Source organism: Protomyctophum parallelum (assembly GCF_964188405.1).
Source record: "Protomyctophum parallelum genome assembly, chromosome: 22".
Taxonomy (NCBI): Eukaryota; Metazoa; Chordata; class Actinopteri; order Myctophiformes; family Myctophidae; genus Protomyctophum; species Protomyctophum parallelum.
The window spans coordinates 3688200-3715294 of record NC_139714.1 but is presented as its reverse complement, the minus strand read 5'-3'; the positions used below and the strand labels follow the sequence as shown (position 1 = coordinate 3715294).

Sequence of the window (27095 nt, the reverse complement as noted above, 5' to 3'; positions counted from 1 at the left end):
AAGCTTTATCAGTGTGTAACAGTGTTTGTATTGAGTAACAGTGTTTGTATTGAGTAACAGTCTTTGTGTTGAGTAACAGTGTTTGTATTGAGTAACAGTCTTTGTGTTTGAGTAACAGTCTTTGTATTGAGTGTGCTTTCATGTGACATGTACCCATTCTGCAAACTGTCCCTAGTGACGTGTGTCATTAATTGTTAATTGTAGCTTTGCATCTGGAAGTTGATATATATATAGCTCCTTTATCCAAAGTGATTTACAATGTGCATTACATTCTCCCATTCGAACGGCAAAGAAGGCAATGCACCTGCTCAAGGACACTTCGACACTAACCCAGGGGGAGCAAGGGATCAAACCAGGAACCTTCCGATTCCCAATCCACTGGGGCTCAGGAGGAGCCTTAAACGTGTGTGAAAATAGTACAACGTTGCATAACTTAGTTCTGGATTTAGAAGGCGTTTTTAGAATCGGCCTCAGGTCTAAATGGGTTAAAGGAATGACAAATGAACTGAATCGACTGTAGATGAAGGCTGCATGGATTTGACTCATTATCTCATTGTGACACTTTGATCCGTTACCAAACAGCTCAGTTGTAGAGGGTGTAAGAGAGAGTTATGGCTTATGGGAGATGTGTCATTCCTACACTTCAGCCTGCCAGACAGGCCATTATTATCCTTATATGCACACACACACACACACACACACACACACACACACACACACACACACACACACACACACACACACACACACACACACACACACACACACACACACATTAAGAAACACAAGGGCACGCACGCAGAATATATAGTGGAGGAATACACACACTTAGTGAATACTGTCTGTAAAGTATAATATATAGTCAAATTAGTATGGTCCTAATAGATCTGCCCCCATGCATGTACACTTTTTATTAACTTTAGAGCAGCTCCTCCAGTCTACATACTGGAGTGTCCTTGAGAAAGGCACTTAAACCCTAACTGCTCCCCGGTGTTGTGCTTAAACGAGCAAAAAAAGAAAGGTACTATGTTTACCCAGGGTAACTAGACTAATCTCAATAACTTGTTTACAGCCAGGTCCTGCTCATAGAAGATTTTAACGTGCCGGTCCGGGGATACGAACTAGCGACCTTCCGATATCAAGACCACTCCGCAAACCGTTCGCCCACCGCTGCCCTTACAGCAAACTGCAGGGTCAAATGCAGAAAATAAATTCCCACTCAGGGATCCGTAAATAGTACTTTTTTCTTATTTTTTTCATTTTAGAGTAGCACTTACCCTGCCGTCGCTGGTGACGGCTGCAAACACAGTGGAGGAGTAGGGAGACCAGGCCACGTCACCCACCGGTGCGCTCAGGTCAAACGTTAACATGGGGGTGCTTAAAAGGAAGACACAGAGTGGACGGTTACAGAGTGCAGCCAATTGGAGACGTGTTGCTCTATATGGGTCATCACCAGCTTGAATGTGCATGACTGTTTCCTCGTGGGTGTGTGTGGACATGATACTGCAGTATGCGTGCAGTGGCCATGTTCGGCTCAGACAGATTTATGAGAAAAAAGATAGGCAAGTTATCGGGATTCATAAATAACGACGTAGTTTAACACAGTGCAGATTTATTAGGGCACATTTGCCCAGTGGCGTTTATAGGCATAGGGCAACGCGGTTGTCTGGAGCACCACCTATAGCACGATTGGTCAGAGCCACAACTGGGAGCTGATTTGGAGGTCTCGTGTAAGAAATGAAGTACATTACGCACTCACGCACACGCACACACACCAGTGGCGCCGTCAGGATGTAAAAACTGTTTGCTTTCGAGTCCTCCTCAAATTTTAATTAACTAGCTATAAGCACTAATAAGCTCTGGTTTAGAAAATTCGCACGACAGATGTATGCATATGACGGTATAGTTTCAAACTAGTGTATTTAAGAAGAAGATGATTAGGTACCGGTAATATAATTGTGAAAAATAATAATAACAAAATTATTGAAACAAAGAACGAAAGAAATGTTTTCTAGCATGCTGCTTGTTTATGTTATGGATATATATTGTACAACTTTGTCATGAATAATTCAACAAAAAATACTTTTAACACGCACACATAAATTGCATTAAACAGTGCTGCCGGGCGGGTCTTTGCACAACAGCTCCGTCATTTAGATATATGCAGGAAAACTATTCTGACTTTCTATGGGACATTCAAGCTATTAGGTCTACTCGTGAGAACTACCGGTACATGAATCATTGGATTGCTTAAAACATCACTTAATAGTACTAAGGAATTCTGAATAAATAATGAACATATTAGATAATATATACACATAGCGCTCTTCATGACGGACCCAAACCCTAATGGACCTGACATTGGTTCTGATATCTGAGTGCACCCTCGAGGGGGAACCCTGGTCTTACTTGATGTTGTGGTTCCAGATCTTAACGGTGCAGTCGAAGCTGCAGGTGATGAAGACCTTAGGGTGGAAGTGGTTCCACTTCACTGCGTCTACGGCCATGCTGTGGGCAGCGTATGTCTCCAGGAACTGGCTGGAGTAGTTGGAGCACTGGTGGAGTACAGAAGAAAAGCTTCACATTCACACTCACACCCTCAAGGTCGATAAACATCACAATATGCTTTGTTTAATTCAGCTATGCCCATCCTGTGAGGATACTGCAAGTGGGCCGCCAAATAATGGGCAGGATGATCGAAAATGAAAATAATACATAGTTTCAGCCCCTAGATATAGGACCTTACATATGAGGAGGATTTACAAATAATACATTTCATATCAAAGACCAATCTGGGAACCCATTGGCAAAAACAAAATACGACATGACATGACATCATCCATTCCCAAACCTGAATAGTGGGAGTTTAACAATAACGTAATATATTATCAATATAAAAAAGAAAAGAAAAGAAGAAGAAGAAGAAGAAGAAGAAGAAGAAGAAGAAGAAGAAGAAGAAGAAAATTCATAGTGATAACATGATGAACTAGAACTTAACTACAGTATGTTGGATTAATTGATCTACGTCGAAACACAATCGGTTGATTGATCATTAAAATATATATTAAATGCACACGGCCCACCCATCTGGCCACTTAACGAAGCTGCCGTGTTAAGAAGAGGTTGAGAGCCACTGAACTACTGTGTATAATGTGGATACACAGTAAAATACTCAGAGTTCAAATATACATGTGTAACAGAGAGTGTACTATAGAAATCATCAGCTCCTTTAATCCATTATTCATATATCCATGTTTATTTTTATTTTTTTGGAAAATTGGCCCCTTTCTGTTTGAGTATGTTGAAATTATTGAATCAATTCAAATGTGTCACGCCCACACCAGTGTGAGCGCACCTGCACCAGGTTCTACGCTGAGTAGCCAAGGTTACTTATTGTCTGCTGCTACCCATTGTTCTCTGCCTGCAGATCAACCCAGTTTACCCTAGGTTAGCACACCGTTATGCTTGAACCTGTTATCCTGCCTGTTATTGTATCTGACCGTAGCCTGTCCCTAGTTATCCCTTGCCTGACGCCTTGTACTTTTGCCTGTTCCTAGAACCACTGTGTATGGACCCGGACCGAACTCTGATTTACGGCTTGCCTAATCCCTATCAGAAACCAACGCCCCACGGACAGCCTTCCCGGAACCCTGACCCACGCTATCCCTACCAACGACGCCTCTGCCTTTTCCATTGACTTTAACAAGTAAGACGCGCAAACGCGTGAAGCGAACGCAGCTTGTGTGTGTGTGGTTGTGTGTGCGTGTGTGTGTGTGTGTGCGCGTGTGCGTGTGCGTGTGTGTGTGTGTGTGTGTGTGTGTGTGTGCTACAGCTGCGCCCTGTGTGTGTGTGTGTGTGTGTGTGTGCTACAGCTGCGCCCTCTGGTGGCGGGCGGGTGGTGTAACAGTGGGACAGACACACACACAGACACACACACACAGACATTCAGCCCTTGCTGTCATAGTAAGTGGCTCACTGCGTTCGCAATAAAACCTGTTAAAGGTTTTTGCTGCCTGCTTTTGAGTCCAATCCTTTCTGGTGCCTGACAGAATGAGAGTTTTAAGATTGTATCTCTCCCTCAGTGTTGGAGAATGATGCACATACGTCAGCAGTGCCTACGGAGGATGGCATGTGCACGCTAACGCACATGCGCGTGCACGCTTGCTCGCATGCACAATTAATGAGAACTTTCCAATTTGCGTGCCCTATGCAGTGCAAGACTGGCACGCTGTCTCAAATCGCACCACAAACAAAATGTGTTTCCATTTTTCAAGGCAGATAGCAGGAGACAGTGTGAATTCTCAAGTTGATCCGAATCTAATTTAGAAGTGGCAGGGAGGAGAGGCAATTTAGTTTATGGCATAGACTTTGCTGAAACAGCAGCATTTCTGAGGAGTCTTCGGGGGGAGTAATTCACACAAGTGAAGTTTTTACAGATTCTCATTCCCCTCATAGCCATCTGTCCGTCAGTAAGGACGATGGATTGCGCCTGAGGGTTCCGTTTTTCTTGTAGCGGCGAGTGGCGACTGTAGCATGCAGTCCCTAGTTGCCGCACACAGCACAGGAGTGGGGGGCTGCTTCACGCATTTTCCTCTTCTGTCTCTTCGCCTGCAGCCTCTCCTCGGCACGGCGAGTTCCTGTAGCGACAGTCTTTTGCCACAGTCTTTTGCAGCTTCCTCCCAGTTGTTGTGGTGTATGCCTGCCTGCTTCATGTCACGTTTGCCAACGTCCCTGAAGCGCAAGCGTGGGTGACCAAGAGGTCTGGAGCCTGTTGACAGCTAACCGTACAGGCCGGCTCTGTGGGGAGCAGACCATCCTGTGGAAATGTTTTGGTAACTTTATCCTGCCAAGAGATTCCCAGGATGCGGCGAAGGCAACGCAGGTGGGAGCTGTTTTGCCATTTCTCAAGTCTGGTGTAGGTGGTCCAGGCCACACTCTTGTTGACAGCTTGGTAATACAATAACGTAATATATTATCAATATAAAAAAGAAGAGAAAATTAGAATTAAAGATTAAAGATTAATTGATCTACGTCGAAACACAATCGGTTGATTGATCATTAAAATATATATTAAATGCACACGGCCCACCCATCTGGCCACTTAACGAAGCTGCCGTGTTAAGAAGAGGTTGAGAGCAACTGAACTACTGTGTATAACTGTGGATACACAGTAAAATACTCAAGTACAAATATACATGTGTAACAGAGAGTGTACTATAGAAATCATCAGCTCCTTTAATCCATTATTCATATATCCATGTTTATTTATTTATTTTTTGAAAATTGGCCCCTTTCTGTTTGAGTATGTTGAAATTATTGAATCAATTCAAATGTGTCACGCCCACACCAGTGTGAGCGCACCTGCACCAGGTTCTACGCTGAGTAGCCAAGGTTACTTATTGTCTGCTGCTACCCATTGTTCTCTGCCTGCAGATCAACCCAGTTTACCCTAGGTTAGCACACCGTTATGCTTGAACCTGTTATCCTGCCTGTTATTGTATCTGACCGTAGCCTGTCCCTAGTTATCCCTTGCCTGACGCCTTGTACTTTTGCCTGTTCCTAGAACCACTGTGTATGGACCCGGACCGAACTCTGATTTACGGCTTGCCTAATCCCTATCAGAAACCAACGCCCCACGGACAGCCTTCCCGGAACCCTGACCCACGCTATCCCTACCAACGACGCCTCTGCCTTTTCCATTGACTTTAACAAGTAAGACGCGGGCCCGGGCCGTAGCGTAACGGTCTGGGCACCGGACTGGTAATCCAGTCGCAGTGTGCCGCGGGTTCGACTCCCGGACCCGACACGGCCTTTACTGCATGTCATCCCCCCATCTCTCTCCCGTTTCCTGTCAGCCTACTGTCTGTCCCTTCAAAAATCAATAAAAGGCGTAAGCCGCAAAAAAAAAAAAAAAACAAGTAAGACGCGCAAACGCGTGAAGCGAACGCAGCTTGTGTGTGTGTGGTTGTGTGGTTGTGTGTGTGTGTGTGTGTGTGTGTGCGCGTGTGCGTGTGCGTGTGTGTGTGTGTGTGTGTGTGTGTGTGCTACAGCTGCGCCCTGTGTGTGTGTGTGTGTGTGTGTGCTACAGCTGCGCCCTCTGGTGGCGGGCGGGTGGTGTAACAGTGGGACAGACACACACACAGACACACACACAGACACACACACACAGACATTCAGCCCTTGTCATAGTAAGTGGCTCACTGCGTTCGCAATAAAACCTGTTAAAGGTTTTTGCTGCCTGCTTTTGAGTCCAATCCTTTCTGGTGCCTGACAGAATGAGAGTTTTAAGATTGTATCTCTCCCTCAGTGTTGGAGAATGATGCACATACGTCAGCAGTGCCTACGGAGGATGGCATGTGCACGCTAACGCACATGCGCGTGCACGCTTGCTCGCATGCACAATTAATGAGAACTTTCCAATTTGCGTGCCCTATGCAGTGCAAGACTGGCACGCTGTCTCAAATCGCACCACAAACAAAATGTGTTTCCATTTTTCAAGGCAGATAGCAGGAGACAGTGTGAATTCTCAAGTTGATCCGAATCTAATTTAGAAGTGGCAGGGAGGAGAGGCAATTTAGTTTATGGCATAGACTTTGCTGAAACAGCAGCATTTCTGAGGAGTCTTCGGGGGGAGTAATTCACACAAGTGAAGTTTTTACAGATTCTCATTCCCCTCATAGCCATCTGTCCGTCAGTAAGGACGATGGATTGCGCCTGAGGGTTCCGTTTTTCTTGTAGCGGCGAGTGGCGACTGTAGCATGCAGTCCCTAGTTGCCGCACACAGCACAGGAGTGGGGGGCTGCTTCACGCATTTTCCTCTTCTGTCTCTTCGCCTGCAGCCTCTCCTCGGCACGGCGAGTTCCTGTAGCGACAGTCTTTTGCCACAGTCTTTTGCAGCTTCCTCCCAGTTGTTGTGGTGTATGCCTGCCTGCTTCATGTCACGTTTGCCAACGTCCCTGAAGCGCAAGCGTGGGTGACCAAGAGGTCTGGAGCCTGTTGACAGCTAACCGTACAGGCCGGCTCTGTGGGGAGCAGACCATCCTGTGGAAATGTTTTGGTAACTTTATCCTGCCAAGAGATTCCCAGGATGCGGCGAAGGCAACGCAGGTGGGAGCTGTTTTGCCATTTCTCAAGTCTGGTGTAGGTGGTCCAGGCCACACTCTTGTTGACAGCTTGGCCATCACTGTGGCGGCTCTCGCAGGATGGGTGTTCAGTTCCGTGTTGAGTAACAGGTCAAAATATAATATCCTGTCTTTTGAACCTTGTTTTTTTGGGGGGGGGGGGGTTCTTGAATAGTCAAGTTTGTCACGTTAACAATATTTTGTGTCATGAAAGGCATTTATTTTGTACTGTAATCTCTGCTAACCTACCATGTGTACTTTCCCCTCCTCAGTTCCGACAAGGAAGAGACGGTCGATCTGCTTATGGAAGTCCAATGATCGGCCACAAGCTGTAAGGGAGGAACCCCATAATGGTCTCTCATTATTTATAAACCAATAATACATCAAATACTTCATGTTCATTAGTGATGACATGCCAGTAGCAACCAGGGCCGACCAGGGTAAACCGGGTTTCAATCAATCAAGCCACCACAGCTGAAATAGATTTGATGATTTCTTTTACGCTTTTTTACCAACTACCCAACCGAGAGGAGACACGCACAGGCACGCGCACACACACGCACACACGGAGGTGAAGTTGAATTGTTGTTACCAGAGATGTGTTGTTGGACAGCATCAGGTGTCCCATCAGAAACTGGACCCGCCAATGACAGTGTAATGATGTCTGTGAATCTCAGCTCATTCTGAAAGGACACAAGCAGACATATATTGTCTCAATTACTTTTGGTGCCGCCAGTGGTGGAAGAAGTACCGGTAGTCAGATTTCTTACTCATCAAAAGTAGCTTTACCACAATGTAGAAATACTATAGTCCTGTATTCACATTTAGTTGAGGAAAAGTACAAAAGGATTGGCATTCAAATATACTTCATGTACCAAAAGCCATAAAAGGAGCCATCAGAGGAGAAGAGGTCATCATTAATTAAGATGACCATGTATTCCCAACTTGTATCGTTCATGACATGCATGGCCCGAATAGGCCTAGTATCCTAGTATCCGGTATATCGTGTCTGTCGGGTGGTACGCCTATGTCCAAAAATGTTACTTTTCAGGATAAAAAAAAAAAGCAAGAACAGCAGATCAACAACCTCGAAGCGCGATGCGTAGATCTGCTATTTTGGATACTTTTGTGTGACACTGTAGTATGATGCAAGTAATTTACAAGAAAATCACACTTGTATGAAGTGAGGGGTGCAGCGAGAGCAGTATTTACTGTATATCAAACAGATGACATCTTACATTATCAATTAGTGCCCTCAATTAGGCTATGACCTACTTTAGCAAATAAAGCCATGCATTTATGGAGATAAGAGGTTTTTCCAGACAGAAACCATATACTGTATATAAAAAGAGGTTTTCCTGGCCAACCTTGACCAGGGTCCAGGACACCACTCGTCCATCAGAGGACACCGAGTAAAAGTTGTGGTTGTTGTCCATGTCATCCTTCTGCCAGCGCACCTGCACAGACATGCAATGGGACATCATTTAAAAAGAGCTTCTCTTTAAAATGTAATTTAAAGCCCATTTCGGGGCAGGAACCCCTTTTGGTGTTTTAAGCATTATGTTATACTATATCTACAAGCTCATAGCGCGGCACCGAGTGCCGCGCTACGAGCTTGTAGGTCTGCTATTTTTGAAAAATCGTGAAAATGTGGCGCAAATCTTTCAGAACGAACATTTTAACTCAAATGCTTTGCTTCTGGGGGGGCGCTGCCAGATCCAAGAAGCTTGCTACACAAATTTGTTTCACAGCTTATTGGGATCTGGGATCTCGGAAGCAAATTCGATGACGGGGCAGGTTAGGGGGGGGGGGGGGGGGGGTCCCTGGAACAACATATTTTCAGATGGGGGTTGGCGGGCCAATTACATATATTTTTGGGTGTCCTTGACATGAATATGTTTGAGAACAACTGACATACTGTAGAAACATGGGTTTTTCAGAAAACTGTCATGATTTAGAAGACATTTTGTAGAATCTGGTCTCAGGTCTAAAATGGGTGAACTCAGAAGAGCATCTGGCTTACACTGCATGATAATAATGTGGAGTGGAAGCTCAGTCACCTGCCACACCGGGTCCATGTGCTTGCCAGTGGTGGCCGTGCTCTTGTAGGCGGGCTGCAGCTGCTCCTCCTCCTCCTTCATCAGGTTGTAAACCGCCACGCAGCCGTCGTAGAAGCCCACCGCCACCAGGTAGGTGAGCCGCTCGTGGATGTCCAGGCACATGATGCCACAGTCGGTGGGGTAGACGTACTCTGGGAAGCTGCAGTTCTTCAGCGAGTAGAAGAGAAGCATGCCCTGACCCTGCCGGCTGAACTCATCTGCAGTTAAGAGAGCACACGTTATTATGAGTCGCGGTAAGGTGAGAAGGGGACGGCATCACGGTTGATGGCTTGATGAAAGACTCAAGAATACAAAATTGAATTATTATTTTTTTAGGCCATTAAGACCTGTGGCCGATTCTACAAATGCCTTCGAAATCGGTAGTTCCCACACTTTCAAAGATTCGCCCCTAAATGTCAAAAGAAATTGCAGATGAACAAGCTTGCAACGTGGCACTAAGTGGCCCGCTGCCAGCATGTACATTTGCTATTTTTGAGTATCCAAACAAACAATCTTTAGTATGGATTATTTTATTTATTTTTCTGCTTACTTTAGTTTTAGCGATTTTAGCTATATTTAGCAGGGAGGTGGGGGGATTCGAACAAGTGGTTAATATCAATTTTTTTACTATGTACTTTTATGGTGATTTCTTTATTATTATTTACAATAGTCCTACTAGACCCCTGGAAATTACATCTGGCCACAAAAGATCACTGGATCTATCGAATGTGAAGGGGGAGGTGACAAACTGACATATTGAGCCTACGACACAAAATAATTACACAGAATGACGACAAAACCAAAATGAACAAATATCGGTATATCGGCTATAGTATTGACCAAATTGTTATTTAAATTATTGCTATCGGTAGGCTATTGGCTCATAATTTCCATATCGGTGCATCCCTATTTCATTAGTTTCATGCAATCTCTTACTAAACTAATCTGCAGTCAGTCCAGTGTACTTACATGATCCCATTCCCACAGCAAACAAGTCGCTGTATTTCTGGTTCCTATTTGACCCCAACAAAATCAATATGTTGTTAATTGGTTTTTGTTTTAACTGGACAAATTGGATGTTTGAATAATGACATGGTTCAGAAAATAGCCGCAATGAGCGGACCTACCAGCAGAGGGCAGTGACCGACAGCCTTTGGACTTTATCATACTGGAACTTCCACAGAGGGAGAAGTGTGCCCTCTTGACCTCTGAACTCATCAGAGGCATCTTCAAAGTACTTGAAGTCTGAGTTAAGGTGATCAAGGAGTTAATATAGTAATATCAACATTGATGACAAATAGGTATGTAATAATGCTATTATTAATTATTGTTCTTATAAGTATCATTATTATATTATATTGCATTACCTTGTGCTATGTCATCAAACGTGTTCTGATTGACCAGCCTCTCAGCGATCTTGGCCACTGTGGCAAGTTTGCTGATGTCATCACTCTGCATGCAGGGATGAAAGTATTTCAGATGGAATTAAACACTGCAAAACACCAGCACTGATTAACAAAGTCTCTAGCCGTTACAGTAGAAAAGCAGCGCAATATGTTATACCCGTGTCTCTGTCAGCGTGGCCTTCCTCTTGCCCTTGTCTTCGTCCTTTTTCAGCGGTGCGGCTTTTTGCTTCTCCTTCTCCTGCTTCTGCAGCTCCTCCGTGTACGCCTCGTAGATCTCCCCCTGCGCGGTTTGGAGGTTAAAGAGGTGTCGAACTACTTCTCCAAAGTGAGTGACACCCACCACCACCGCACAACACTAGCGACCATGATCTGGCACCTCCCAGATTTAGAACAAACATGGGAAAGTTCTAATTCTACTGCTCTGCGACCAAAAGGTGTAATGTCCTGACACCATCCATTAAAGCAGGGGTTCTCAACATTTTTGGCTGGGGACCCCCGGAAATTTGGCCGTGTCTCGCGACCCCCGCCCCGCTCCCCTCCCCACCCCCAATACAAATTGACCGCTAATCATTAAGGAAAGTTTATGCATGCACTATGTGTACTATGTAAACTCTTAATTTCCATTTTTTCAGTTGCAATAAAAAAAGAAAATGTTTGGGTTGAGAACCCCTGCATTAAAGGACATTCTTTCAAACATCTATCAGTGGACCAAAAGGGGAGGTAAATGTATGGATGAAGGATGATAGGATCACAGTGGAAACATCTCCCCAGGACTTTTTAGTGTTATCCTATTAGCTTTAATGTCTCACTGTACTACGTTCCGTTTACATTTCTGATGAATAAAGTATTCACTCAATCAACCAACGCTCAAACACACACTCAGACATGGTGCCAGCTGTCCCACTATCATTCTGATAATGTGACATGACATGCACCCATCACTATATGACTCCATACAAAAACATGAACCCAACGCTGAAGCTCCTTTAGGCTTTACCTGATCAACAGTGGCTGAGAAGTTGCAGCGTGGAGGAGGTTCAGCCTGACAGGCTCTGTCCTGGAAGTAAATGAGCCATTATATGAAAACATACATTTTACATTTTCAGTGTATAGTCCATATGTATTCCATCAACCACATACCGGTAACCAACATTTAAATTACTTTTTGAAAAAGTTTCAAAAACATATTTAGAACAAATCTCATACAATATGAAAGATTAACACCGCTTGTTACATTGCGTGTCTAAATTTACAATTGACACCACTACAGCACCTCCTCAAATCAATCAATCCTTATCTAAAATACTAATAGGCCTATACATTTCTTTGTGTGTGGATTAATGGTCACATTTATTATACAAGTAACAGAGTCTCCTCAGCAACAGGGTTGAGAACCCGTCTGCAAAAAAAGGAAAAACAACACCCTCTTTGAGTCAACAGCTGCCGTAAATAAGGTCTACAACAGCTAAATCTGTCTCCAAATTGTTCTGTTTAGACACAACAATGATACTATATTACTAAAGGCTCTGTTCCGTTCAGGTCAAGTAGAGCCAAGGTGCTGCTATTGTGCATAATGGTAAGAGGCTCACGTGCAGGAAAGAATGGCATTTTAAACATCTAACCCATTGACGGGGTACTCCAAGGGTCTGTATACTTGACCCCCTTCTTTTTGCCCTCTACACCGAATCTCTTCTCCAAAAATAGCCGATCTACAAGCTACAACTATACATTGGCCGTTATCGCTGAATGTTGACACCTACAATGACATGCCTAGAATGAATACCAAAACACTCGCCCCAAAACACAGTCGCCCCGGGGAAAATACGGTGACCTCAGAACGGTCGCCACCTTGTATTCCTAAACGTAACGTCAGTAAACTATGTCTAAACCTAACCTAATACCTAAACCTAAACCTCAGTAAAACTATGGCTAACTTATTTCTAACCTTATCCTCAATAAGTTTTGGGGTGAGCCTTCCGGTTACCGCCTAGAATAGGGAACGCTACTGTTCATGTGGTTATGTATGTCCCCTCAATGTGAGCTTCTCCTGTGTGTGTTTATCCTACCCTCAGAGGGTTGTTAAGTGTCTGGGAGGCCCTCTCACTGAAGTTGAACTGGTTGGTCAGTTTCTGCTCCTTCCTGTAGGTCCTGGACACCACGCTGTCAGGCCTGTCCTCTCCGTCAGCCTCTCCGCCATCCTCTCCAGGCTCTCCTCCACCTGTAGCCTGCGGTGTGAGCCGGAGGAAGCCAGCAGAGCAATTTCAAAATGGAGTTTTTGATAGCTGAACACACCGTGAAACATCGTTGATCAAAATATATCTTTAAAAACTTCAGAAGCTTTTTGTGGTCTCAATGTCAGAGCAATGAATTCACAAAGTCACTCAGACATTTTGCATGTTAAACCTAATTCATACTTTTTCAGAATTTTCAGAATCAGTTATTTTAGTCGAACAGACTAAATTAACCATCATAGACTATACTCCATAGTGGTGCATTAGCATAACATTGCTGAAACATGAAGCTAGATTTACCGGAGTGTCTGGTTTGTCCTCATCTTCTTGTACCTCAGCATCAACTGCTACTTTCTCTGCAAAAATCAACATAAATAAATGTGTTTTCATTTCTCATATACGTGACAGACTGGCTGACAGTGCCACCTTGTGGTAAGCGTTATTGACTACACTACTACACCATGGGGACATAGGAGTTAATAATATGCTGTTTATACTCAAGTATATATAGTATTATACCATTCTAACACTATATATGTCACATATATAATATGTCACATGACTAAAATGTTATTACTCTAGCTTTTGTACACTAGAATCAATTTCTGGAAGATCATTTTCTAATTGTAAACACAGGTTACTATGTAAGGGATAATGTCTGGCTAGCTGGTCATTGTTGGGAGAATTCAGCGATTGACCAATCAGAATCAAGCATTCAACCAAGCCGTGTAATAAATCGTATAAAAAATGTATTTGAATGACAAAATAGGCACAGCCAATTGATATTTATTATGCTGCTATTTTAATTTAAATACTTGATTCTGGTTGGTCAATCACTGCATTCTGTCATTTCCTCCTCAATAACAAACCAGTGTTCTGTCACAGTTTTCTGTTACTATTGAAGTGGAAGGCTCTAAGCTAATAATAATTATTAAGTCAGCATGTTCTGTCAGATGATTGAGTTTAGAAGTAGCTGTGTATTAAGCAGAGTGGTGTACAGCGAGTCAGTAAAGGAGGATAAAGCACTTCAGGGTGCAACAGGACCAGCTGCTTCTCGTTGGCCCTAATTAGCTCGGTCGGAGTCTCTTTTCCATATAATGACCGTGTCATGCACATTAACCCTTATATATTAACCTCTGTTTTTGATTTATTTTGCGTAAATCAGTGCTATTGAGCACCCTATACGTCTGTAGTAGTTAAAGAATCACACGTTTTTGTGTGAAGTGAGGGGTGCTCTTATCATCGTACATCATCATGACGTAAAATAAACACAATGCCTATTTACCACTTTGCCACTATGACGTAAAATTCTCTATTCATTATCAATGGGAATTTAATGCAGAGGCAAGGAAGCAACCAGGTGCTCAGGAGGTGTGCAGGTATAAAACATGTACAACTAGAACTGCACTCTGTCGAGTGCATACTTGCTTGTTGCACACTAGTAGGCCATAAATGGCCAACTAGTGCGCAAGCAGAGCGCGCAAGTCCTTTCGACCCAGTATCTCTGTGAAGGAACGTTTGAAATGTATAATTTTTAGATGTAACTATTTGCTACCTACCTACTTTATGCATATAAACACCTAGTATTATTAAGTATGATTCAAGTTTCTATCTATATAAGTTTGGGTGAAGAGCTAGTCATACATATACACACCACGTACTCTGGTCCCAGCAGATCAGGCACAACTTGCTATTTTATTTTTACTGATTATGTATATAGTATACGTATGACTAGCTCTAAATGATGACGTAAGAGATATGGTCATTTGTGGTCGTTTGGTCCCAGCAAAGCAGGCATATACTATATAGGCATATACTATATATAGTATATATATAGTATATAGGCATATACTATATACGTATACATATATACTATATAGAGTGTGTAGTTGTAAGTTGATTAGCGGTATACTGTGGTTACTTTGCGCCAAAAACCGTGACAGCTGTCCCGCCATTGTATACATATACACACCACGTACTCTGGTCCCAGCAGATCAGGCACAATTTGCTATTTTATTTTTACTGATTATGTATAGTATACGTATGACTAGCTCTAAATGATGACGTAAGAAATATATATAGTATATATATAGTATAGGCATATACTATATACGTATACATATATACTCTATACTCTATACTGTATAAAGTGTGTAGTTGTAAGTTGATTAGCGGTATACTGTGGTTACTTTGCGCCAAAAACCGTGACAGCTGTCCCGCCATTTGATGTTTATGCAAGAAAACAGCAAATCTGTGCCTGGTTTGCTGGGACCAAATGACCACAAATGACCATATTTCTTACGTCATCATTAAGAGCTAGTCATACATATACACACTACGTACTCTGGTCCCAGCAGATCAGGCACAATTTGCTATTTTATTTTTACTGATTATGTATATAGTATACGTATGAGGTATGACTAGCTCTAAATGATGACATAAGAAATATGGTCATTTGTGGTCATTTGGTCCCAGCAAAACAGGCACAGATTTGATGTTTTTCTGCATAAACATCGAATGGCGGGACAGCTGTCACGGCGGAAGAGACCGGGCGAAAACATTACTTGCGCGCTCTGCTTGCGCAAGTAAATAGTAAAAAGGTGCTCCTGGGATCAATCGGGATAACACATCTATAGAACAAAGCAGAGATCCGGGCACACTTAAGGTCAAAAAGGAGGAAAACTTTATTCAACCAACATGTTTCGACCTATACAGTCTTCATCAGGGCTTCATGGAGCCCTGATAGGTCGAAACATATCGGTTGAATAAAGTTTTCCTCCTTTTTAACCTTAAGTGTGCCCGGATCTCCGCTTTGTTCTATAAATGGGAATTTAATGTTTGTGTAGGACAAAAATAGAAACTAAGCCGATTTGCTCAGACACTATGACGTAAAATTCTCCATTCATTGCCAATTGTTAATGTTTGTGTAGGAAGGAAATCTGCACTTAGCTTAATATAGGAGGGGCTAGCGCCCCTCAAACATATTGAAAGTATTAAAAAGCACTTAGGACAAAACTTCATATCTCCATTGGACCCTCAATCTGTCTGCTAAAGCAGCTAACTCCACAACCTCTCCCCCTCTCATGCAAGTAATTGACAATATAGTCACAACACCAACTTTGATGAGGCAGAATTGCTTTGTTTTCTTCCTTTCCTGAAGATTTTATATTTTTCATTTTCTGAAATATTTACATTTTGGAGTTAGGTGGTTTCTTCCTGACAGGCTAGCAGAGACATAATAATTGAGTAGATTGTAAGCTTGTTACTTTAGACTTATTTTAACTAGTGACTAAAGCTGTTGTAAAGTATTACATTAAAAAAAAGAAACTTTAAGTAATTAAAGTCAAAGTAAAAAAATATTTTTTTACAGTACTTGAGTAGACTTACTAGCCTAAGTTACTTTCCACCACTGTATGAGTGTATATTTGTTGCATCATATTACCCTCCACCTGGCCCTGCTTGGCCCTCTGTCTGCGTGCCTCGTCAGAGTCCTGGTGCAGGAGGTTGCCGTCCAGAGCGAAGTGAACTGCCATCTGATCCACACCGCTGATGGTCTTGTAGGAGCGCTCCTGGGAAACACAGGCGTGGACGTGAGTGGAAGAGAGGGACAAGTTGCTAACAGGAATGTCATTAGAATGGCTTACCGTTTAAATGCAGGAAAGCATCTGTGTCATTTTAGAGTTTTGCTGTTGCACCACTCACTTCAGACAGGTCTGATTTTTGGCCCGGGAGCTCTCTTACCTTGAAGCTGTAGCGGACAATGTTCTTGGGGGCGTGTGGGTTGTTAACAGTCAGGATCTTTGTAAACTCCTCCTTTAGCTCCTGATCAAGACAAACACTGGAGTCATTTGATTTGTTCTGTATTCAAGGTCACATGTGCCTTTGCATTCATCAAAAGGTCAAGGCTTTTTTTTACACATTATGACAGATCTATGAGGACAGTTATGGCAGTTATAGGCAGTTTGTCATTGTCTGAAGATGGTGGCGCTCTGGCACAACAGTAACACCTGGACGGCTGCAATTCCACCATAATACAAATCAGAGTCGTCGTCCCCCACCCCCTTTTCCCCCTACTGTAGGCCTACATGTATTTCCCTTACTTTCTTTATATGATGGCTTCCTGTTTTTTTATCTATACGTCTTTAATTGTTGAGTCTCTGTAGCTGATGGGTGCAGATTCTTGAAGATCAATGGAAAAAGGGGAATATCCGAAATCTCTTAATAAAGTTTGAGTTTCTTTATTTCGTGAAATCACATGCAGCAGCAGTCCACCTATAGAAACGAACGCGTTTCGGCATGCAGGCCTTCCTCAGCGTTTCAAACTCAACTTTGAAACTTTTGAACTACTCATGTACTCTACTCAGTCTACTGCATAGCAAAGGTTTTTCTTGACGTTTTGTTTTTGGGCCTCGCAGAAAAGACCTAATTTGTGTCCTCATACCGCCTGAGAGAGCTGCAGCTGGTCTGGCGGCTTGATGGTTTTCCCCTGAGTCCATTCATCCCCTCCATCACCCAGGTCCACTCCATCCTCATCATCCTAGACAAATAGATGAGTTGCTGGTTAATGCTTATTATGATTATTATATCGCTGCTGTGGGGCAGAAACCTCTTATCTCCATTATATAATATTACGTTTTTACAGCATCACACGAAAGCATCAAAAGTAGCAGATCCACAAGCTCGCGCCGCGTTTTGAGATTGTCGATCTGCTACTTTTGCTATTTTTGAATTTGAATCCTGAAAAGTAACTGTTTTGGCCGACGGAGACAATATGACATTACTGTTGTACATTATAGCAAATCAAATCACCCCATCATTCATATCCCAATAATTCCATATCATTCCATGCTTCTACAACCAAAAAGCAAACTTCACAGACAGAGTAACAGTATGTACACAATATGCATACACAAACAAACAAAAACTTTGTTTGGATTTACAGACAGAGCCAGAGCAGCAAAACAGAAGTCTTAATACATTCTACAGTTTTGCCCTAACATTTCTCAAATAGTTCAGGCTAATTTATTTATTATAAATTAGGTCTAAACAAAGGTATTTGTGATGTGACATGAGAAGAAAACTTAAAAGTTGTTTGACAGCTTTGAGGAATATAATGATAAATCTCACAAGACCTCTCTCTCTCTCTGTATAACAGTCATCTCTAACCAACCGTGTAGATAGACAACCTGGTGATGTGTTAGTGTAGGAGGTTAAGTCATCTAAGCAACCCTTGCTTTCACAGTGAATGTCCTCACCAGCAACAGGCTAATCTTTATAATATATGAGTGATGCAGTGGTGTAGCAACATTTATTGTTTTTGTAGCCCCTCCTATATCCAGGTTTAATGTTTGTCTTTAGTTCAATGTTTGTTTTAAAAAACACCATTGACAATGAAGGGAAAATGTACGTCATCTTGTCCCTAACACAAGCATTAAATTCCATTAACAATAGATAATTTAATGTTTGTTTTGTCACCGTTTGTTTTACATCACCATTACATCACCTAATCAACATGAGTTAGACTTTAATCTATTAGTGCCCCTCACTTCACACGGGTGTGATTTTTATTTTCCCATGTCCAGCTTTTGGTGAAGATGAAGGTTTTTAAGATCTTTTGGGGGTTTTTTTGCCTTTATTTGATAGATTACAGTAGTTTGACAGGAAAGGGGAGAGAGATGGGGGGAAGACACACAGCAAAGGTTGTCGGGGGACTCGAACCCGCGACACACGGTCAGGCTGGGTTACCAGCGGCCTGGACCGCTCAGCCGGCCCAGGCCAGAGGACACAAATTCTGATTGGCCGGAATGAGATGATAAGAGTGCCCCTCACTTCACAATTCACAGCTTCAATCAATCCATGGCTTTAAAAAATGAAGCCATGCTTTGCAAATAGTCTTCAGAGTGGATAATGTATTGTAGGCTATAGCCTATTCTATTTAGTCTGTCCTATGAATTAAACAAATGTGTTGTCCTTTATGGAATGGAATTGTTTCTGTGTAGGCTCAAGTAGGCTAACCCCTGACTAATTTCATACCTCTAAAGTTTAGAGGTATTCAGCTTGCTGAATACAATGTGTTATTCTATATTATTTTAGTATTGTAGCCGTATTCACCTTTTTCTTACTGGCAGCTTTGGAAGGCTTTGCAGCTGCAGGTGCCTTTTGATAATGAACATTTGATCCCTGCAAAAACAAAAACATCAAGTTACCTCAGCATCATTCATGAACATTCACTTAATGTTACTTAACTGTCAATGCCACCGATTTTGTTGGTAGCCTATTAGCAGGTGGGTTAAGTTCGACTGTTAGCATTTTAGTTGGTCTAATATTTACCTGTTTGGATTTCAGAGTTGCTTTGTTGAGGACAGGCATTTAAAAAAATGTAACACGAAAAGTAACACAAATCTCCAATCCTATGCAAATATTTACGTTAGCACTAAACTTTTAGATGATTCAGAACATGAAGTTATAATAAGCTACCGTCTGTGCTAATAGTTCACAGCTGACGGTCTGAAGCTAAATCTCTAATGTTTGCAGTCGTCGTGGCAACGCAGTGTTGGTATAGTAGAGGACCATAATGAGAGAGAGGGCCATCATCAGAGGACCACATTCCATTGGTTAGCCTCTATCTTGCAGTGGATTTCAACCAGTGGTCCCGGGCGGAACCACAAGTGGTCCTTGAGGGCCCGGGGTTCGGTTCCAGCCCAGGTAGTCCCCACTCCACCGCTAGTTCTCTACTGCGTATTATTCATGATAGCTTCTTTCTTGTGAAATACAAAGTGAATGTTTTAACGCTATTTCTTAATTTTTCTGTTTGACTTTTGGGACTCTGTTATTGACACGATCACACGAATAACAAGAAATGCAAGTGTTGGCCTCAGTCTGGCCCGGTGTATGCTCCGTCGTACGACGAAGTATAAATCGGCCAAGAAGGTTTTTTTTTCTCTCTCTCTTTTCCCTTTTTTATATAAATAATTTTGTATTATTATTATTTGTTTTACTACTGCCTGGCCTCAATCTCAAATACAATGAATGAAGGTTTGGAATGACTAAATTTGGATATGAATAGAATAATGATCAAATGAATAATGTATAGCCTACTTCGTTTCTCTTCTTATTAGGCTACTATCATTACTGAAGCCAAACAGCACATTTTGCCAATACAGACAGAAGTCAGAGTCAATATTGTCAACAACAATCTAGATACATCCTTCACAGCATTGCCATGGGTACATTTCACACAACGTGACGCAGCAGGGAGCGTGACCGTGACGCACACTGGCCCCTCCCCCTCCTCCTCCCTCCTACTCCTCCAGCAGTAGTCAGTCTTGTGCTGCTGTACGTTTGCTCAATGCTCACTCACAGCCAGCCACGGATAGTTTGGGCTTTGGGGCACTGGTCGACGTTAAACAATAACCAACCCGGAGTCAAATAACATCCTCAGCTGTTTCAATACTGTACTGGTGCTGCAGCATCACCACCGCCTAATGCTGGAACAGGTACAGTATAAATAATGGTCCGTTTGTTGTCAGTGAGTTCATTGTGACAGACTGTGAGCCTTATGCCGTATTTTGGATTATAGCTAGGGGTTGTGTTGTTGCTTTGGTGTTTGCTGAACTACTACTACAGCCAGGTAAAAGAAATACATGAATGATCAGTTTATTTTCATTTGAAATGAACGTTTTCAGGTTTGTAGTTTAGGTCTGCGTGTCCTTTTAAGCGAATCAAAAGAAACAGCAGGGATATTATTATAGTAACCTAATTAATTCCATTCCAGTTCTTGTTTAGTCCAGTCCTTCAAAGTTGAGTACTTTTAGTCATTATATCTATAGTCAGACAACAAACGTTTATTATTTTTTGAATGATAGGCTATGTCCTCAGCAGTACAGTAGTTTTGAGTTTATAGCCTATTATTGAATTGTGTAATAATGACATACCCTCCCAGTTTTTGTTGCGTAGCCATACGAGGATGACAGGGAAATAATTTTGTAATACTTTCCGTGCTTTAGGAGCTAGAAATGTCAAGTTCCTCCCATCATGTAGGCTAAAAATGCTATTCTAAATTTCTCACCATTGCCATTTTATGCCCAAGCATGTCTATTAAGTCTGTATGACATGCTGTTTGGTCTCAGTCAGGAAATCAGAAGTCACTACTTTCTCTCTGACATGTAGATGCACGTGTCCCCATACTTCCTTTAAAATGCACTTTTAACCTTCAGGAATTTGTACTACAAACTGTCCGAACAAAGGTACAGTATATAGATTATTACGCTTAGATCCTGGCCTCTGAGCAAATATTTGGGTACAGCAGGGGTGGACCGGTCAATTCCCCGAAACAAAAATCATGTTCACTTTTATACATTCTATCATGTTTATTGGCAGATATACAATATATTATATTGTGTGAATCGTGAACTATAGAAAGTTGCCTGTTCCCATTCCCTGCACACAGTGCAGTTCATATTACACTGCTTCTTGTACATTACATTTAACATTGAAATTTGCCTTGCATACAGTATACAGACAGACAGTAAACTAACAACGAACATATAAAAATGCAATAGAAAATACAAATAATATACATTCCCATAACAGCAACACACAGTGAAGGGACACAATGGTGGTAGTAAATGTATGGTGCGTGAAGGCAGATAACCCCCTAGCCCAACTGGTACATAACATAGTAAAATCCTCATTGTTAATTTATCCATCTTGTAACTCTTGAGTGTACAAAAAATGGAACCAAATGGACCCGAACAAGAGCTTCATCGGCCACTTTGAGAGTTGAATTAACATTGACTCTGCTCTCCCAACAACACTTGGTGTAGTCTTCCACCTCTGTCGGACTGAGTTTGCTTCTCTTCCCCCATGTCAACAGAAAAGCGGGAAGTGGTGAGAAACAGAAAAGTCTCTTCAGTCTCCAGCCGGACCCGACTGACATGCCCACTGTGCCCTGCTGTTTCATGTGTTATGGAACAACATGTAACCACAACCCAGGAGGACGACACAGCTGCGCTGACGGATGTGTGCCGCTACCGCATAGAGCGGCCGGTCTACGATGAGGGTTACATCCAAACTCAGCTTCTCCACTGCAGAGAGAGGTGCCCCCCTACACTCCGTCAGAGACTCGCACAGCATGTTCAGTAAGTATGGACCTACGTCAGGGGTGTCAAAATGTTGCAAAGGTGTCCAGTACCGGTTTTTGGGATGATTTGGGGAAGAAAACAATTGTGTGGCCCATAGGTTAGTGTGAAGTTGGCCGACCGGCCAAGGCTCCAAAAAGACAGAAGAGTCCAAGAATGCCCTTTTAGGGTTTTTATTCACCTTTCCAGTCCAGTGCAGATTATGGTACAGTGCGGACTCGGCAAAGACAATGACGAAAAACAAGATTTGGCCAAAATAACAGATGTACAAACATAAACATACTTGAAGACCACACTACTGAACAACACCTAAAACAACGAGAAGCTGTAACAGGCCATACCCTTACTTTCCAAAGGGCCATGGCAGCTCTCACTTAGGCTGTTACCTGTGTGTCAACCAAGGTCTAACTCCCACACATCAGCTGCAGGCTCCCTTTTATAGGATTGAGACATACCAAACCATATCACAGCAAATTGGCAATTCAATTAACTCACCATAAGCATACAAAGGCCAATGAGTTAACACACCATTACTGAAGGTTTTAACATTAACTTAAACATGAAATTCCGGACGTCCATTCATACACAAACTATAGTTTTGTTTTAAATAAGATTGGTCTCGAATCAAACACCCCTCCTCCTCTGCAGCACTTGGCACCTTCCCAATCAACCGGAATGCCACTGCAGAGGGGAGGTGTGACTCACAATCACTTCAACTTCAAATCAATAAATAAGTTTAAAACCATTAGTAGTATACTTCAGCCATGCATTTCAGTTACAGTATCAATAAATAGAACATTACAAGTTAAGTATTTTTAATCTATGTTTGACCGATTTGGTCGCTTTGATTCTTCTCTTCCTTCCTTGTTTATTGACACCTCATTGTACCGCCTGTACCGGCTAGCTAGTGGCGCTATAGCTATGACAGAGCAGATCAGAGGCAGGAACGTAGCCGGCACAAGCCAACCGCACGGGAGGCGGTACAATAAACGGTAAATAAACAAGAAGAATCAAAGCGACCAAATCGGTCAAACAAAGATCAAAAATACTTAACGGCTTCTGCGACACAAGAGAATTCGCAGCGGTATGTATAGGTACTTATAGTTGACACCTTCAGAATAACGCAAACGAAAAGAAGACGTCAAACGGCGCGGACATGATGTTACAGAGGGTTTTTATGTCCGCGTTCCAACATTCCCATACGAAAAAAAGTAACGCACAGGGACCCTACGGGTCAGCCCGGTTCGGTTCGGATTGGGCTGACCCAGGGGGTTCCGAGAGGGGCTAGGGCACGGGCTGCCCCGTGACAGTCAGAACTTACGCCTCCTGTTTCTGTACCATGAGGCAGCTTGATGTACAAGTATGATGCTAGTATGTTGCAGGGACTTATCCAAGCCAATGCAATGCCAAGCAGGGAGACATACAATATCAATGATTTTGTATCGAACCCCAACCTCCCAATCTCAGGACACTAACCACAAGGCCACTGAGCTGGTTATTCGCTTGACGCCTACTGTGACTACAGTGTCTATATGACAGCTGGTCTGAGTCCATTCTCTATGTCTCTCACTACTGCTGTCTTGTATGCAGCTTTGTGTTTTTGGTCACTCAGCATTGTCACTCATAGAAATATTTACGACGAACATGGACAGATTCAATGACCAAATATTGCGGATGAAATGTTGGTTTTAAATCCGTTTTCATCTTGAGTGAACATCAAATGTGTTTCAGAAGCCTCGCAATGCCTGACACACTCACCCACACAGACTCTCACAGAGGTGAAACGTCTAGTTTTAACTGTGCACTCGATGGTAGTAGTTTAAAGAATTAACATAGTTTTTTGCAAAAGAATACTTCACCAGCTCCAATTCCATCTCTCTGTCTCTTCTATCATTCCACAGGTGTTCATCAGAGAGGGCCAAAGCAGCAGCTCTGAGCTTTCTGCCCATTATAACATGGCTGCCTTCCTATCCAGTGAAGCAGTACCTGGTTGGGGATATCGTTTCAGGGCTGAGCACCGGGGTTATGCAACTCCCTCAAGGTCAGTGCAGTGCAATGCTTCAGTCACCACTCACTACCATATTTCAATGACCAACATTTGGCCTACATATAAACTTTATTTCAAAATAACTATATGCTGAATTTTTCAATTTTTTTAAGTTAAGTTGAAATGTTGCCAAAGTGTGCTGCGCAAAAGTTCAACCTCAGGGGCGACGAGCTCTGCACACCGCTGTGCTTGTTTGTCACTTTGCACTTCCTGAGCCAGTTCAGTTGCTGTGTGTCACACTTATGGACGCATTCATCTCTCGAGACAGACTGTTGACTCCGTCAATAAATTAAAAGTAAAAGAGGGCGCTCTTTTTCCTTTCTTTTTTGACGATGGGTTCTCAGATTGCGGACACATTAACTCCACTGCTGACATCGCCCTCAAACTAGAGGCTTATATGTTTTGTTTCTTATCTCCAAACCCTATATACTTTGTTGACCTCCAGCTCCACTGGTTCATACTAGGCCCCCTGCTTTTTCCCTCTAGTCGACAGACACTAATATATTATATCTCACGACTAGCGCCGTTTCCTAAACACTATGTAAAATTATGAAGTTTTTCTAATATTCTACCGTTCTGCATGCTGCCAATCAGGTAAAGAAATCACAGACTGAGGCTTTAACCTTTGCTTTTATGAAAGCAAAGGAATATGCTTCTAAACATATTGCTAGTTTGACCACTTTAAATGCTCTAATCTTAAAATAATCTGTGACCCATTGAGAGTTTGCAGATAGGCTATTTAATTTAATTTAATTTCATATGGAATACAGGAGACTGAGAACTTTATTGTTTAACATTCGTTTAACATTTTTAACATTCAAACTTTAATGTTTAACATAGGGATGCCATCTGAATCCCCCACACACCCCTTTTCCCCCTCACTGTATATGTTTCTTTTCCCTTTTTACCTCCTATGATGATTTCCTGTTTTGACTACCGTATATATTGTTGTGTATATTCGTACATCTCTTAATGTTTTGATGAATTGAAAATGGTGGGCCCTATTCAAGTGTAATGCTTTAGGGTGTCGTCCACTCACAGTTAACAGTTTTTGTATTGAGTTGTACTTGAAATGTACTGTAATTCTGCAAACTGTTCAATCAATCAATAAATCAATCAATCAGGGTTCAAGTGGTAACTCCCTTTCTTCTTCTAGGTTTAGCCTATGCCATGCTGGCTGCTGTTCCACCGGTGTACGGCCTCTACTCCTCGTTCTACCCCGTTTTACTCTACACCTTCTTTGGAACCTCCAGACACATATCCATAGGTACTGTGCTGTAAGCATCAGGTAATAGGTAATCCTCATACTTAAGCTCTGTGGGTTGTGGTTACTGTGCAGTATATGCGGTTTACATTATAACATGGCTGCGGTTTACAACCCTCAGCGGTTTCCCTTCTTCGGTTTCGTCTTTCAGCCGTCACAATATAAGATGGGTCATAGATTCTACCAACAAGGGATGGAAAGAAACGAAAGAAAAAGTGTGGCCTTTGTGATGTCGCCACAGCCGCACAGTCACTGTTCTCTGCTCTGCAATTAATGTCACAAAGCAGCAATGAGTTAACCCCGTTGGCTAACCCCAAATACTTAAACCCACCCCTAAGACCTATATACACCTCGTCATACAACAAATAGTGATGAGAGGAATTGTGAGCTTGTTGATCAGCTACGGTATTTTAGCTACTTTATAAACTTGTTTTAATTTCTTTTAGAATATCTTATGTTTTTGCATATTATGACATGCACAAAATAGGATTTCCGGGCTGAAACCTGTTAATATCATGTACACCATTGATTTAGAAGGACTTGCTCTTTGATACAGTGCAATCCTTTCCCCTTGGACAGTAAGTGTTCCCAGATCGTTTTCCACAATCCGTGCCAAGCACACACTGTCAGCTCGAATTATGTTTACAGCCCCTCTCACACCAACATGGGCTACACTGTCACTGTGGTGTGTGTCTTTCCACAAAAGGTGAGCTTTGGATAGACAAAATAAAATACATAATAGCCAGATGCACAGGTTGTACACACACACACACACACACACACACACATATCGTCAAACCAATGCCGAGTAAGTACAAGGAAGAGAACTCTCACTCACACTCTGAAAGGGGGGCAGGGTCCTCTCAAATGTCAGCTGTCACACTTGAGAAATGGGCACCATAACCGATGCCCGCTAAACCTTTACAAAGGTGAGAGCAACAATAAATTGAAAGTAGTTTGCAACCTCCTCCGATGCTAATGGCTCCTAACCAAAATGCTGCCTTGTACGTATCTGGTGAACATTGAGAGGGAGAATTTTGGCATGTGTTCAAGTGTTGAAGCAAGATGGCTGCGCAACTCGGAGTCAAATACCAAAAAGTTGCGTCTTTATTGGAAAACGAGCGCTGTTGTAATTTAAAATGAAAGATATATATATATTCATAACTTTTTGTATAGTTCTGGACTTGTCTCACCCCCCTGTTTGGGAGCCACTCCTGTAAATGCATTTCATTCAGATGTGTGCGGAGACTGATAAGGAGCTTAATTTCTAGGCAGGTGTTGACATTAGGATTACATGCCTTACACCAATTAAATGCAACCCCAAGCTTGAGCCACCTGTGTGTTCATGCTTTACTAGCCACTTTAGCCCCCTGGTGTCTTTATTTTGGGCATGCAAAAAAATAAAAAAATAATGATTGTTTTGGTTATGTCCACCGATTAGCATACCAGAGAAGTAAATTGAAACGAGTCTAGCATATGTAAATTGTAACAACCTGGATCTAAACCTGGGTCTCCCACATGGGAAACCAAACATCGTCCTCTCTACCAAAGGGAATCCCTTGGGTGAAATCTGCTGCAACCAATCTGCTGCAATCACCCCCTTCTATCCCTCAGGGAAACCCGATCTCAGACGAGCCCCTAATGTAAGCATTTGGAATCAAACCCAGGTATTATATTCCGCCTGGGAAACAAAACATCTTCTGCTCCGCGTGGAATGGAGGAATGGGCAAGAGCAGATATTAGGGCTACCCTGCTGTACACACACATGCAAGAAAACAAGATACAGA

The 27095-nt window shown here is 42.5% G+C and overlaps 2 protein-coding genes across 2 annotated transcripts in view; one reads left to right on the top strand and one right to left on the bottom strand.

The window, feature by feature from the left end:
• The window catches only part of dnai1.2 (dynein, axonemal, intermediate chain 1, paralog 2), a gene marked incomplete at its 5' end in the record, with an annotated part of 24980 nt that extends 4046 nt beyond the window's left edge, over positions 1 to 20934 (bottom strand). The window contains 17 exons of the mRNA XM_083758017.1: positions 1278 to 1377; positions 2410 to 2555; positions 7371 to 7450; positions 7714 to 7804; positions 8489 to 8578; positions 9182 to 9438; positions 10190 to 10233; positions 10348 to 10465; positions 10588 to 10672; positions 10784 to 10906; positions 11624 to 11683; positions 12693 to 12851; positions 13158 to 13213; positions 16300 to 16426; positions 16599 to 16679; positions 17299 to 17394; positions 20926 to 20934. Of these exons, the coding sequence (XP_083614143.1) occupies positions 1278 to 1377; positions 2410 to 2555; positions 7371 to 7450; positions 7714 to 7804; positions 8489 to 8578; positions 9182 to 9438; positions 10190 to 10233; positions 10348 to 10465; positions 10588 to 10672; positions 10784 to 10906; positions 11624 to 11683; positions 12693 to 12851; positions 13158 to 13213; positions 16300 to 16426; positions 16599 to 16679; positions 17299 to 17394; positions 20926 to 20934 (1722 nt within the window). The remainder of the gene's footprint in view (positions 1 to 1277; positions 1378 to 2409; positions 2556 to 7370; positions 7451 to 7713; positions 7805 to 8488; positions 8579 to 9181; positions 9439 to 10189; positions 10234 to 10347; positions 10466 to 10587; positions 10673 to 10783; positions 10907 to 11623; positions 11684 to 12692; positions 12852 to 13157; positions 13214 to 16299; positions 16427 to 16598; positions 16680 to 17298; positions 17395 to 20925) is intronic.
• Positions 20213 to 27095, top strand: part of slc26a5 (solute carrier family 26 member 5) — a 21430-nt gene continuing 14547 nt past the window's right edge. Inside the window, exons 1-4 of the mRNA XM_083794500.1 lie at positions 20213 to 20353; positions 21733 to 21997; positions 23899 to 24038; positions 25201 to 25311. Of these exons, the coding sequence (XP_083650626.1) occupies positions 21825 to 21997; positions 23899 to 24038; positions 25201 to 25311 (424 nt within the window). The 5' untranslated portion in view covers positions 20213 to 20353; positions 21733 to 21824. The remainder of the gene's footprint in view (positions 20354 to 21732; positions 21998 to 23898; positions 24039 to 25200; positions 25312 to 27095) is intronic.